At 39.3% G+C, this 12,886-nt stretch overlaps 1 protein-coding gene across 1 annotated transcript in view; it reads left to right on the top strand.

Moving 5' to 3' along the window:
* Positions 1-12,886, top strand: part of si:dkey-192l18.9 (F-box/LRR-repeat protein 7) — a 30,356-nt gene that overhangs the window by 4,550 nt on the left and 12,920 nt on the right. Inside the window, exon 2 of the mRNA XM_058399781.1 lies at positions 1,456-1,545. Coding sequence (XP_058255764.1) covers positions 1,456-1,545 — 90 coding nt within the window. The remainder of the gene's footprint in view (positions 1-1,455; positions 1,546-12,886) is intronic.

Here is a 12,886-nt window from a genome sequence, read left to right as displayed (position 1 = left end):
GCATGTGTGTAGGCATTACCAATAAGGTGGGCTTTGCCACAGCAGTGGTAATATTATTAGCTTGCCATCATGCATCCCCATGTGGGTGATGCGGGATGGTAACAGTGCAGCATAGCTTTGTGGCCATGCAAAACCTTGGCTTGTTTGTGTGTAGGTATGATGAACACTTGGAGAAAGCGTGTGAAGAAAGACTTGTTTACATGGTGAACGCCTTATGTGGAAGAAAGGCCCAAGATGATTTTGCACGAAGCCACTGGTGGTTTGAGTTTATGGCCTGCCATAAAACAGGCCCCTCACACACACACACACGCGAACACACATTTTTGCCAGTTTTGCATTTGTGGCTCCAGAGTCTTTGCTAAAGGCCTTGATTTAGCTTTTCAATTTGCAAGACAAACATCCATAGATTCATATGTTAAGTCTAATCCATAAACTGCCCATTTTTATAGACAAATAAAGATCAATAGATTCTTCTTGTTATCCGGGTAAATGGTCTGTTTTCTTTGAAGAGCAGAACAGCAGTTTTACTGGTGGGCAGTTGAAGGCTTAGGTCTGAGCTAGTGACTAGCACGCTAGTGAGTTCAAATGGCAGGACTGCCTGAAACAAGATTCTCAACTGTTCCAATTCTACTGCTTGGATTGTATCCTCTTTGAATCACATAAATCAATTTCATAAATGCATCTCCCAAATAAGTAGAAATAAATCATCTCACAGCTTCAGTGTCCCTAATTTGATCCTGAGCTTGTGTTACTGTCTGTGTGCAGTTTCATGTCTTTTCTCCCCATGTCTGCATGGGTTTCCTCCAGGTTCTCTGGTTTCCTCTGGAGAACTATAAAAACTAAATGTGAATAAGTGTGTGAATGTGCGCATGGTGCCCTGCAATGGACTGGCCTTTCATCAAGTGTTGACAGGATAGTCTCCAGATCCACCACAATCTTGACCAGGAGAAAGCAGTTACTGAATGTCAAAGGCAATTCTGCTATGGTGGATCATAACATAACTAAAATGCATATGTGATAAAACTGAGCCTATTCGTCCATGTTTTGTTCCAGTGCTAAATACTGGCTGTTCTTTCACTGGCAGGAAGGCATAAACGTGAATAGGTTCTATCTCCAGCGCATTCGTAATGAGTTTTCCTCAAAGTCCTTAATCATGAAAACCTCAAACCTCAGCTTGGATTAAAAATAACACACAATGCCACTGGTAATTATCCAACAAATGGCTGGCCATCAAGTCTTGGATGTCTGATCAAATTTTTAGGGCATCTGTTAAAATATTGACTTGCAGTTGGAAACTTCAATCCCTGTCTTTTTGTAATAGATCTGTTATAACCTGACACCATCTTGAGTCAGCATGACAATAAACCCTGACATTGTAAATGTAGATACGTTGCCATTCAGTTAAGTAGACATTTACAATGATGAATCATGTTCTGCTGTGTTTTGGTTACGCAGGTAAAGGAAGCTCCAGCATTTCCTCCGACGTGAGCTCCGGCACCGATCATACACCCACTAAAGCTCCCAGGAATGTAACTGCCAGTGAAGGTAAGGCATCTGGTCCTCATTATGTGTGAAACTCCTTGCTCGACACTCCCCATCTTATGAAATGCTATTTTTTTATGTACTTGTGTTCCTAGGATAACCTAAAATCAAAAACACTGTCAAACTCGTTGTTCCCATAAGACTGAAGCACCTGTAGGCTGTTTGAATAGCAAATTATTTAAAACAAAACATATACTTTATAGCTGCACCGTCTTATCTGGATGTGCACTCTTCTGAAAGCTTTTTAATGAGTCCTTTCAAGTTTGCCAGTGAAGGGTTTAGACTCGCTGGAATGCAAGAAACTATTTTGTTTCCTAATTGGCTCCTTAAAGGAAGATTGCATGTGAGATTATGACTGAACTTAAATTAATTATTCCTTAGATTAGTTGCAAGCATTATGATAGTAAATGAGGCTACTATATGAAATGGTAATGTAGCTCATCTACTCTGTTTGAAAATCATCTTTGTTTTGTTTGTTAATCTAAGAAACTCTAATAATGTAACTAGAAATAAAGGTTGTTAATTCTCAGAAGTTTTATTTTCAGGCTGTAGAAAAATACAAGGTGCAATGAACATGAATTAAGTATCATCCATTTGCCTATATGCCTTTAAATGTGTATGACAATTTCCCCCACATTATTCTTATCAAACTGTCAGTGAGCTCAATAATAGTTATTGCATTATTAAATAACTGATAGATAATATATTAAATTCATATTTAAACCTTCCGTTAACTAAACAAGACATTAAATAATAAGCATGCGAAGCATTATTTCCCAGGTGCCTACATATTTTGTCCAGTCTGGCATGCAGCTTTTCTAACTCCTTAGTTGCAGAGCCTCTTCCTGTTTTTCCTTCAACCTCACTTGTAGAAAAGTTTTCCAAGGAATTCAGTGTTTCTTTTTTATACCACTATCAGTTCCTGTAATGAAAGCCATCTTGTTGATAGTGGCTGTAATGGTGCAGTTATAAGGGCAGCGTGTGGTTGGGCACAAGTACTGCTCTTTGCATAACAGCCTTCCAGGCGGGCATTGTTTTCATTATGGTATGGCACTAAGTTTTCCAAGGCTGGATGCCAGTAAGGCCGAGTGCAACTCTGTATTTTGCCCCAATCTTCTTGTGCCTTTGCTTGTAATTGCAATAATAAGTGCCAGGTACTCAGTATGCACTGTATTTCTGTTTTTTTGAATATACACCAGTGGCTGTGTTATGCTATGAGGGGGCATTTTATTTGCTAGCATGGTTTCCGCCCTAAGAGACAGTCGTCTCCGTGAAATCAGTACGAAGTTCTTCTGACTCATCACTTTTATCCTATGATGAAACATTTCTATCTGGATGGGAGTGGTCTCTTCAAGTGTAACCCTGCCCCCATCGGCAGGGTACGAGGGTTATGTAGTTGTGTATCATATGCTATGATCTTCAGAACTCGCTAGATATTCATCCAGTTATGGGATATTGTGGACAAATGTTTTTGTGACTATGAATGTGAATGTTGGTTGTTGGTTATGTGACATACCTTCTGACCTGAACAAAACCTGTCTTTTTAATTTTGTTTCACCTTTTGTTTTATTCATGTTACCTGACATAAAAATGTGTAAATCAAAAATAGGCTGTTGCATTCTGGGTCAGTCTTGAGTGATTCAGAGATTCCTGGACTGTGTATTGAGGTCTTGGAGGTCATTTTAGCGAGCACAGATTTTAAACACCTGCACTCTCAGTTTGTTATGGAGTCTGTGGTGTTTCATTGTTCAGCTTGTGGACAGAACAGATGGTGGATAGACCTGACGTATCCAAAAAAAATTATAAACTTTATTTCAAGTTCTACATGAAAAACAATAAGTTATCCATAAATATCAGTTTGCCCGATGCTGAACAGTGACTGTGTACCACTTGATGACAGGAACATTTACCAAACCAGATGCTCTATTCATTAGACTGTTTTGTCTTCACCTTGTTTAATAACCCAATTCAACACATTTACATCTTGCTGTTCATTAGGAATGAGAATTTGTCTGATTTACTCCCAGGCTCTGTGCTGCACATTCCTCAGGGAGAAACCAGGTTCAATGTAAGCATTATAAATTCTGGCCTAGCCTGGGAAGAGCTGTCATCAATGGTTTTCTTTGGCATACTAGAGGCAGTGGGGCATGCCTTTAAAATGCTTTACCACAGAGAGTACATGAAGGAACTCACTGCATTAGGTCCTGGGTTGTTATTAGCCCTTTTTTGTAGCACCATATCACGTTTTTCTATTTGGTATTTTAAGTTATTGTTTTGTGAGCCATTTTATAGTCGCTGAAAAGGCAACATATTGAATGAGACGAAGTTGTTTTATGTGTATTTAATGTTTTTGCAAAGGTCAAAAGGAACCATGCTAGAATTTATAAGCTCAGTAATACAAAATATCCTGCTGTGTTATAATAATATAACCGAGCAGCCTTTTGTATAACCTTCATGAACTTATTGCTCATTGCTTATTTACAAAAAAAAAAAAAAACTGAGCTGTTATCATCAATTTGCTATATCTGAATTCAAGCCATAGGTCATAGTGATGGAAATTCTGACCCTTTCAGTGAGTCAGAGCAGTCGGCTTAGCTCACCAATAAAAGATTTCACTTTTGCTCCCAAACAGCTCCTTGCTAGTGTTTGACCAAACGTTGCTGGGCTTTGCCTATCTACCCTATACTTTGTATTGTGCTTGCTGTTAAATCTATTTAAAGAGTCCGAGAGAGCTAAATTGGCCGTGTTCTCTGGTTGTAAAAGATGGCATGCATCATGATGCATTAAAAAGAGAGCACTTCCTCTGCTCTGTGATGTAACATGAGGACACAACGTCACAACAGCTTGCTTCATAAGCCTCACAGGAGGCATATGTTATGCTCGGTCCTTGGTACCTGTCATTTAATAGGGGAGATCTAGCTTCTGGTTGGGAATTGGCAAATGACCAATTTGAGGAATGGGTGAAATGGCCACTTCTTATATGCGATATGTGAATCAGTTCCCAACATTCATCTAACTGAGCCAGTTCAAAGAGCCGACTCATTCACAAACGACACATCAGTAATAGGTTATTTCTATGACAAAAAATAATCCCAGATTCTCCAAGAGACAAAAACATCATTTTCTAATTGAACATAAAGAATCCATCTTATTGTAATGGATAATACTGACTGCGAAGCAAGTTAATTGAATGCTTCTGAAGATTTATGGACATTAAATTGTTTCATGCATGAATGCATCATAGCCGGGAGATGTTCTCAGCACAGAGGATTTTGTTATGTTCAACCACATCTAAAGTGTTCCTCCCACGTCCGAGAAATTAAATTGAAATAAATCCTCACTGTTCGCTTTGTGGTACAAGGAGCCACACATGATCTGAATTTTAGGAAGGAGCATGTTCTTCTGCTGATTGGCTGTAAAAACGCATCTCTTGGTACTAGTGATTATATGCACAATGTCATATAATAGATAAATAATGATGTGAATTTAATGAAACGTTCCTCCTCCAGGCTCTAGGGCCAGTTATGTTATAAATGGCATTAACTAGCAGTTTCTAAGTATAGTTATGGGCCATAACATCCTGAACCTCAGCTCATTTTTTAATGTCAGGGTCCTTTGTTCCATCTTTGAAACATGATTTATCATTACAAGTGTTTCTTCCAATTGTGGGACATGTCCACACAGCTGGAAGAAACACTCATCGTTAGAACACTAAATCATTGTTCATTACTTCTCCAAATGATGATCTTCGAAGGACGTGTCACTTAAAGTCACCCCGCTCTTAACTTACACTGAAGCAAATTGCACTCTTTTTTTATTTTACAAAACACATATTCCCTTTTCCTTGTTCAAAAGCCGAGCTGTATTTCCATGTGAAGTAATTAAACTCACTGTACCGTGTCCTCTCTATGTGAATAATAAGTTCGGTCCTTTTCTCTTCTTTTTTTCGGTACTGTGAGGTCAGTGGAGGCAAGCATGTCAAAGCAGTCTAAACACTCTCCGAAATATTCCATACATCTGTAACGCTGTAATTCCCTCATACTACCGCTTGTAAACACGCCAAATACCAACACTTTCCATGTTTTCATCCATTTATTTTGTAGTACAAACATATCCATGGCGCATAGTGTCAGTGTTGATCTTCTCCTTGCCAGAAAATGGAGGACTGAAGGGATATTTGTTTTACAGGGCCCCAAAAACTGCTCGGAAAGTAATGGAGTTTTAAATAGAGTCCTGACAGTGCAAATTACTATCGGAGGTCTGTAAATAACACCAGATTAGACTTCCAAGACCGAGCATTTCTAACAAATCACACTTCCTGATTGTAATACAGCAAATGGCCAAAGAAGTTTAAGTAAATACAATGTGAAGAATGATTGAGGGAATATTGTAAATGTTTTTTTTTTTCTTTTTCCAATTAAACATGGTACAAATGTTTCATTGTGGGACTACTGCAATCATTTGACATCTGATTCAATAGGTATGACATCGAAAGACCAATGACAGTCTTGATTGGTTAGAAATTTCAGGAAGGATCTCTAATGAAAATTTAGACTCTTGTTCTTCCAGCAATACACATGCGAATGGATTTCTAGGGTTCAGGTGTACCTCAGGGCAGGTTTTATATTGAAATAACTCTTATAGCTTTTATGCCATAGCGCTGTACTCAAATCTGATTGGTTCGAAGATACTGATTACATTTCTATAGCACAGTCTCTGATCATAGTGCCATTCAAATCAAAGGTTTTAATACCTTTTTTTTCTGATGCACTTTTGTTTATACGGTAACTACAGAAATCTCCATAGGGATTAGAATGGCAAGCATTTTACATAAACTAATAAACTAAACCTAACCACAAGAGGGAAAACATTTAAGTGTTTTAGCTAATCGTTGAATAGGAGGAGCTTTTTGTGATGAGGTGTTTATTTAACATTTATGGAAGAAGTCTTGAGTGTTAGCAACTTGTAATAGTCAGCGTGAATGCTGTAAATTTCAAGTTTTCCATCACAGCAAAGGATAGGATAGCCTAAGGATAGGGAAATCTGTGTTTTGCACTTTCACTGTAACATGACAAGACTGTCCTATTAACTTCAAGAGAGGGGAAAAATAGATCTGGTCTGGTGAGGGAACGACTGGCTGCAATAATACAATAATGCAAGGGATGCAGAACGGTGTACTAGTCTGTGTTGGTCTGTGTATAATATTGCATTGTGTGTATTGCACACATGCACTTTATGTTGTCTTATGTAGCTCTTTGTTCTGTGTAGCATCATGGTCCTGGAAGAATGCTGTTTCATTTCACTATGTATTGCACCGCCTATATATAGCAGAAGCTTCCCACACATTATATCACAACATTGCAATATTTATTATTCTTCGAATATCTCAGCTCTGGAGGAGTTGAGAGGGTTAAGGGCCTTGATCAAGGGCCCAATGGTGGCAGCTTGGTGGTTCTGAAGCTTGAAACCTGATCAACAACATGGGGCCTTAATCACTGCCCACTATCTATTTATATACATACTTCTTATGGTTATATATCGTTAATAATGACAAAAAAGGCTTTTGACTTGACTTTGATAACAGGAATTGAATTGTGTTTCACATTCCACATCAATAAATGTATCTTTAAATAGATAAAATGTAAATATAAAGTTTAATGGGTTAAACCTGATTTGAAGAATTACACAAAGTGGGAGTTTAAAAACATGTACTGCAGCATCAGGTTTCAGCATTAGTCTTCAGTTTACATAGCCTCTGTTTGCCAACTGTCTTCCATATAAAACTCCTATTAAGCATCTTACAGTAGCGTCTAAATATGATTAATAAAAAGACTCGTTTTATTATGAGAGATGTAACACAGTTCATGTGAAACTTGTTCTTTTTTTTTCTAACTCCATGAAGCAATGTTATTTGACAAAGCATAAGGATACATTCCTCTCGCCCTGTAACAAGCTCAACTCCTCTTCCCTTTCTCAAGGCCCCCTTATCTCTCACTGAGCTCTCTCACCCTCCTCTGGTCCTTTTCTCTCCAAGAACGTAGGATTGTTTGAAACAAATAAAAGCCAGCAGCCGATTAAATGAGAGAACGCAGGAGTGAAAAGGGTTTACCTCATATAAACAAAAAGAGTAAGGCACAAAGACCTTGAACAAGTTCTGTAAGGAAGATGGCTTCTCTTTTATGACTCGGTGTGTGGACGCTGTCACACAACAGTCTGGGCCAGAACACCAGAGGGAGCCCTCGCCCGAATATTAACTATCTCTGGCCACTTCCGGTACTGAGGCTTATTTAAGCAGCGCGCCACCTCAGCCTCATTGCGAAGCATTGTTTCCGTTTGTGTCACTTGCCAAGCCTTTATTCTGTTATTGTCTAGTTACCTCGTGTATGACCTTGCCAGTTTATCTCTTGACCTCGAGTTTCGGATTTGTGTTTTGGATTAGTTTTCTGAGTGACAGCTTTCTGGTATTTGACCCTTTGCTTTCGTTATCTTGACCACGATTTCTGCCCACCGTCCTTTACGAAATCTGCACACTCCTCCGCCTGACGAGGCGTTACAGACGCAAACTGGATCCTGTTACAGGACACTTTTATGTGGTCACTGAACATGTTGTATATTCGCCGCTTCACACAGAAGGGCTCTGATCATTCTCAAGGAAATCACGTGGAGCAAACTTAAAATACAATAAAGGCAATAATGTATTACTATGCTCCTAAGCGTAACAGGATAATCCCTTTGGAGCTAAATGTTCAATGTGAGGCCACGTCCTCTTTACGTAAACAGTTTTCTGGTGAAATACCTCCCTTGTACAATAACATAATTTCATACTATAACCATATCCCCTGAACTTCCTAGTTGGCATTATTACAGAACGCTTTGTTGTTACTCAATTTGTCAAGCCATGCAAAGTTTCCTGAGAAGTATTTCGCTGTTTCCCCCCGTTTCCATGTGTGCATGCAATAATCCAATTATTACACAATGTCATATTGCTCAGTGGAGAACCACACCTCTTCAAACACCCCAGTAATCTATTAGAAAGTAACACCTACCAGTTTTATTATATTGGCCGCTTTTATACATTTTCATTCAGTTTGAATTTCAGCCATCTAATTCAACATTAATATAATAAGCCCATTGGACACGGATCAGGAAAGACTTCATTTGGAGGAGGAATATGAGAGCCCAGCAGGAAAGTGAGGGTTTGGCTCCTCCGAACTTGGACCAAATCTACTCTGTCTGTATTTATGGCATGAGAATGGTCTATGCAGTTCTTTCACTCAGGTTTTTTGACACAATGATGTGTGGCCGAGCCGTGTTTTGGGCGCTCTTTGGATGTGCCTTGAAATTCTTATCCGCATTCGAAGCCTTTCTCATACATATCAGGCTGTTTAAACTATGGAGTCATTTCAGCCGACTCAGCTGACCGGTTAGAGTTTGCCATCCCAAAGGTTATTGGGTTCCCAAACTTGGTTTGAATTGACAGCTTGAAGACTGTTCATGGAATATTTTACAATGACTTTATGGTTAGAGGGGAGTCAAAAATTAGCTCTGCGTGACATAAAACTTCATATCCAAACCTCATCTATTTTAGAATTTGGGCTTCTATGTCCAAAATGAGAACTTATTGCAAGTTTTACTACATTTTGTTTCATATTATTAGCAAGCACATGGTGTTTAGACTGTGTGGGTGGCGTGGGTGTGGCGTGCGCATGCAATGTTTATGGAGACATATACTTTCTCTCACTTATTTATGCATTCGTGTATTTATTTATCTTTATTAAAAACTTTGTTCTGCTCAAGGTCATGACAGACCAAGAGCCTATCCCATGCAAGAGGTATAAATGCACCAATGTACACATGTATTTGCACGTGGGCAATTTAGCACATAGCTAGTCCACTCCCCCAGCATGTTTTTGGGAGGTGGAGGAAAACCGGAGAACCCAGAGGAAACCCACATCCAGCTCCATGCACATAGTAACCCTAAGATCAAATCAGGGACCCTATAAACTGCAACACCGTGACACCCTTCATGGATATAATGTAGTTTTATTTGATGAGTTGTATTACTATCACCCTTTAAACATCCCCCAGCCAACCAATGTGTATTTTACATTTTCAGGCTTCTGAGATCGTCTCTGCCACATAGGTCCAATTCAAATTTCATTACAGTTATCATGGTTTAATGTGCTTGGGTGTTTCCTTAGACAAGAGTCTAAAAAAAATGCTTAAGATGTGTATGCTGCTCACAGAACACAGCTGAAGAGGGGGTAATAGTGCATGTGCCCTTGGCGTGGTAGATAAACATAACACTTTCAAAACAAATCACGTCACAGCTTTTCAGCTCATTGCTTTCTGCTCAGCTTTAGGCCACACACACACACACAAGCTCAGCTCACGGCTAATCTAGTGAGCATTTATCTAAGGCACTAAATCAGCTTTGCCACAGAAACAGTAAAACAGAAAAAAACTCTGCCATGTGGGTCTCAAAATGACATGAGGTTGCTGAAAAGAACCCAAAATCAAGATTTGCTCTGTGGAACCATTTAAGACCATCTGAAATCAAAACTGAGAGGAGAATGTGGGAAGCAATGTGCAAGGTTTGCAGCAGTCTTTATGGAATCTTCTGTGGGGTTTGTTTTTTTTAGGTCTCTAACAAGATGTCAGAAGACAAACTGTGATTGCCCACACTCAGTTTGGATGCTGTCCTTCCTTCTCCAGTGAGTGGGCATGAAAGCGCTTTGGTGCGGTCACTGTGATCTAGGCCTTTTGCGTAATGAAAGTGATGCTGAGTTGTGAATAGATGAACGTCAGTGCCATGTGGATGGGATGTGGTGTCTTAGCGGTTATGGTTCTGCACTGATGTCCTAATCTTCAGATCTATCAGGTGTCATAAAGCAGAAGTTCCCTTTTAAGTCTGGTTCCTCTCAAAATTTCATCTTCATGTTGTTCCAGAGAGCTTTTCTTTGCAATAAAGGTCTTTTTGGGATCTAAACCTACATCTAGCTTTCTCTGAATCAGCTTTGAGCTCGAGTTTCTGCCTATGTGGAGTTTTTGTGCATGTTCTGTGTGTGTTTATGTGGGTTTCCTCAAGGTTCCCTTGTGTCCAGTGAGGTATATTGGCTATGATAAACTGCAGCTAGGTGTGAATGTGTGCATAGTATCCGAAACCGTGGTGTATTCCCAACTCGCACCCGGTGTTCCCAGATTCTGGATTCGTGGATGGTCTCCAGATCCACTGCGACCCTGACCAGGACTGTACTATGTCACTGTAAATTATTATAAAGCTAAAATTCTGAACAAATAAAACTGAAGTAAATTGAATACAAATCCCAAGACTGTAAGAGAACCACTTCCAGTATGCCTAGCATTAACCCTTTATTGCCGGAATTGTGTCTGGTTTCAACGTGGCTGCCAACGAGTAGCAATAAATTTGACTGCCTGAGTTTCCTCTTATCTAGACAGATGTTTTGGAAGGCGCTGGCAGAATTGTGTTTACCTGGGCAATTTCCGCATCGTATTTGTTCATCAGCACCCCCGCCTCTTTACTTTCTTCTGGATTTATTTAACACTCTCTCTTGAGTTTTACGACAGACTTATAAAGCCACATTTTATAAGTCTGTTCCTTTGGCCTCATTACTGAGCAGCACAGTGTTTTATTCATCATGGTGTGACACCATTTTTCAGTCTCACATTTTATTTCCCCTTTAACTCATTGTGAAGACGTGATATCCAGTGTTCTTTTTTGCCAGTGAGGGTTCAGCAGCAAGTGGCATGAAGTTTCTCACATCCTCTTGTGCTCATGGACACTCCTTGACAGAATGTAGTGTATGAAAAAAGGCAGATGGAAAGGAACTCGTCACAAGAGAGCTGGCATGAAGCTGATGGGTTTGACTGTCTAGCCAAGCAGTACTGCAATAGATTATTGGCATGAGTGCTGGCTTTTGCACTTATAACATGAGAGAATTTTGGAAGGGTGGTGGTGGTAGTGGTGGTGGGGTTCATCTCAACCCACAGCTGCTCCATGCTGTACAAGTTCCACTGGTTTTGTACAGCGCACTGGCTCAGTGACAGTACAAAAGGGTCTTTCATTTTAAGAATACCCTCCCTTTCTCTGTACATCATCTTCAACTTACGTGCTAATTAGACTTGACAATGGTTCCGTAGCCAATTTATTGCCTTATTAGATGAAGCAAGAGCATTCTTGGACAACATCTTTATATTTTTTTAAAGAATAAGACTAGGAGCCATATTCAGAGTGGAGTTAAACATGCACAGGACATTTCTGGACAGTTGCTTGGACAGTTGCACGCAAGATACACTTTCAACAAAACCATGTCTCAGTTATTTTATTCATTTATTTATTCTTCTTCAGTATCCTGGTAAAATGATGGATCCTATCCCGGATATGAGGCATGAATACACATAGACATGAGACTCAGGGCACCATACACACAGACACACAAGCACAGACACACACACACACAATTATTATTCACAATACCCAAAGGAAACCCAGAGGAACCCAGAGGAAACCCATGATGATAACATACAAATCTCAATACAGAGAGTTCAGGATGAAACCATCTACAAGTAAAGCATTCGGCAGACATCCTTATCCAGAGCGACGTCTATCAATGAATATATCAATACTGGTTAAATAGGTCACAGACCTATACCATCAGTCTGAAAACTCTATTGGGAGGAAATACAGAATGAAATGCATATACCTCAGGAAGAGATAAGTCTTTACCAAGGATCCCGGAGCCTTGAGTCTGCAGTGCTACCCACCCTGCCTTCATGATTCTAAACATGAGGCAGTATTTAGTCCAGCACCTTTAGTTTAATATTTGTTTTAATAATAAATATTTCACCCTCGAATTTATGATTTATTCAGAAATAAATACAAAATGACCTGTGATTTGAGGGCAATATTAAATAATTGAATTAAAATGAATACAACAAAAATGAATGACTGAAACAATTTATCACTCTCAAAATATTCACCTATATTTTTTATATTTATTCGAATCTTTTTCTTCTTGTCACTTGTTTATTAAGCTCTACAGCATAATTCTTTTGTTTGAAAAAATCTGAATCAGAGATGTCCTAAGAGGATTAAATAAAGCACTATGTTAGCCACTTCTACATAGAGAACTTTGTCAGAGTAACTACTGTCGTACCTCTTGAACTTAATTTTCCGACTTAAAAGTCTCCAACTTGGCCCCATATTTTGGAGATTAGATTTAAACGTCAAAATGCGGCTGAAATATGCGTCAACCTCACAATGTCTCAAATGCATGCTTCTTTGGATATTTCTGAAATACACATTAGGCTTACATATTTGCCT

This window comes from Hemibagrus wyckioides, linkage group LG01 (assembly GCF_019097595.1).
Source record: "Hemibagrus wyckioides isolate EC202008001 linkage group LG01, SWU_Hwy_1.0, whole genome shotgun sequence".
NCBI classification, from domain to species: domain Eukaryota; kingdom Metazoa; phylum Chordata; class Actinopteri; order Siluriformes; family Bagridae; genus Hemibagrus; species Hemibagrus wyckioides.
Note: the sequence above shows the minus strand (reverse complement) of the source record. Positions and strands in the feature narration are given on the sequence as shown.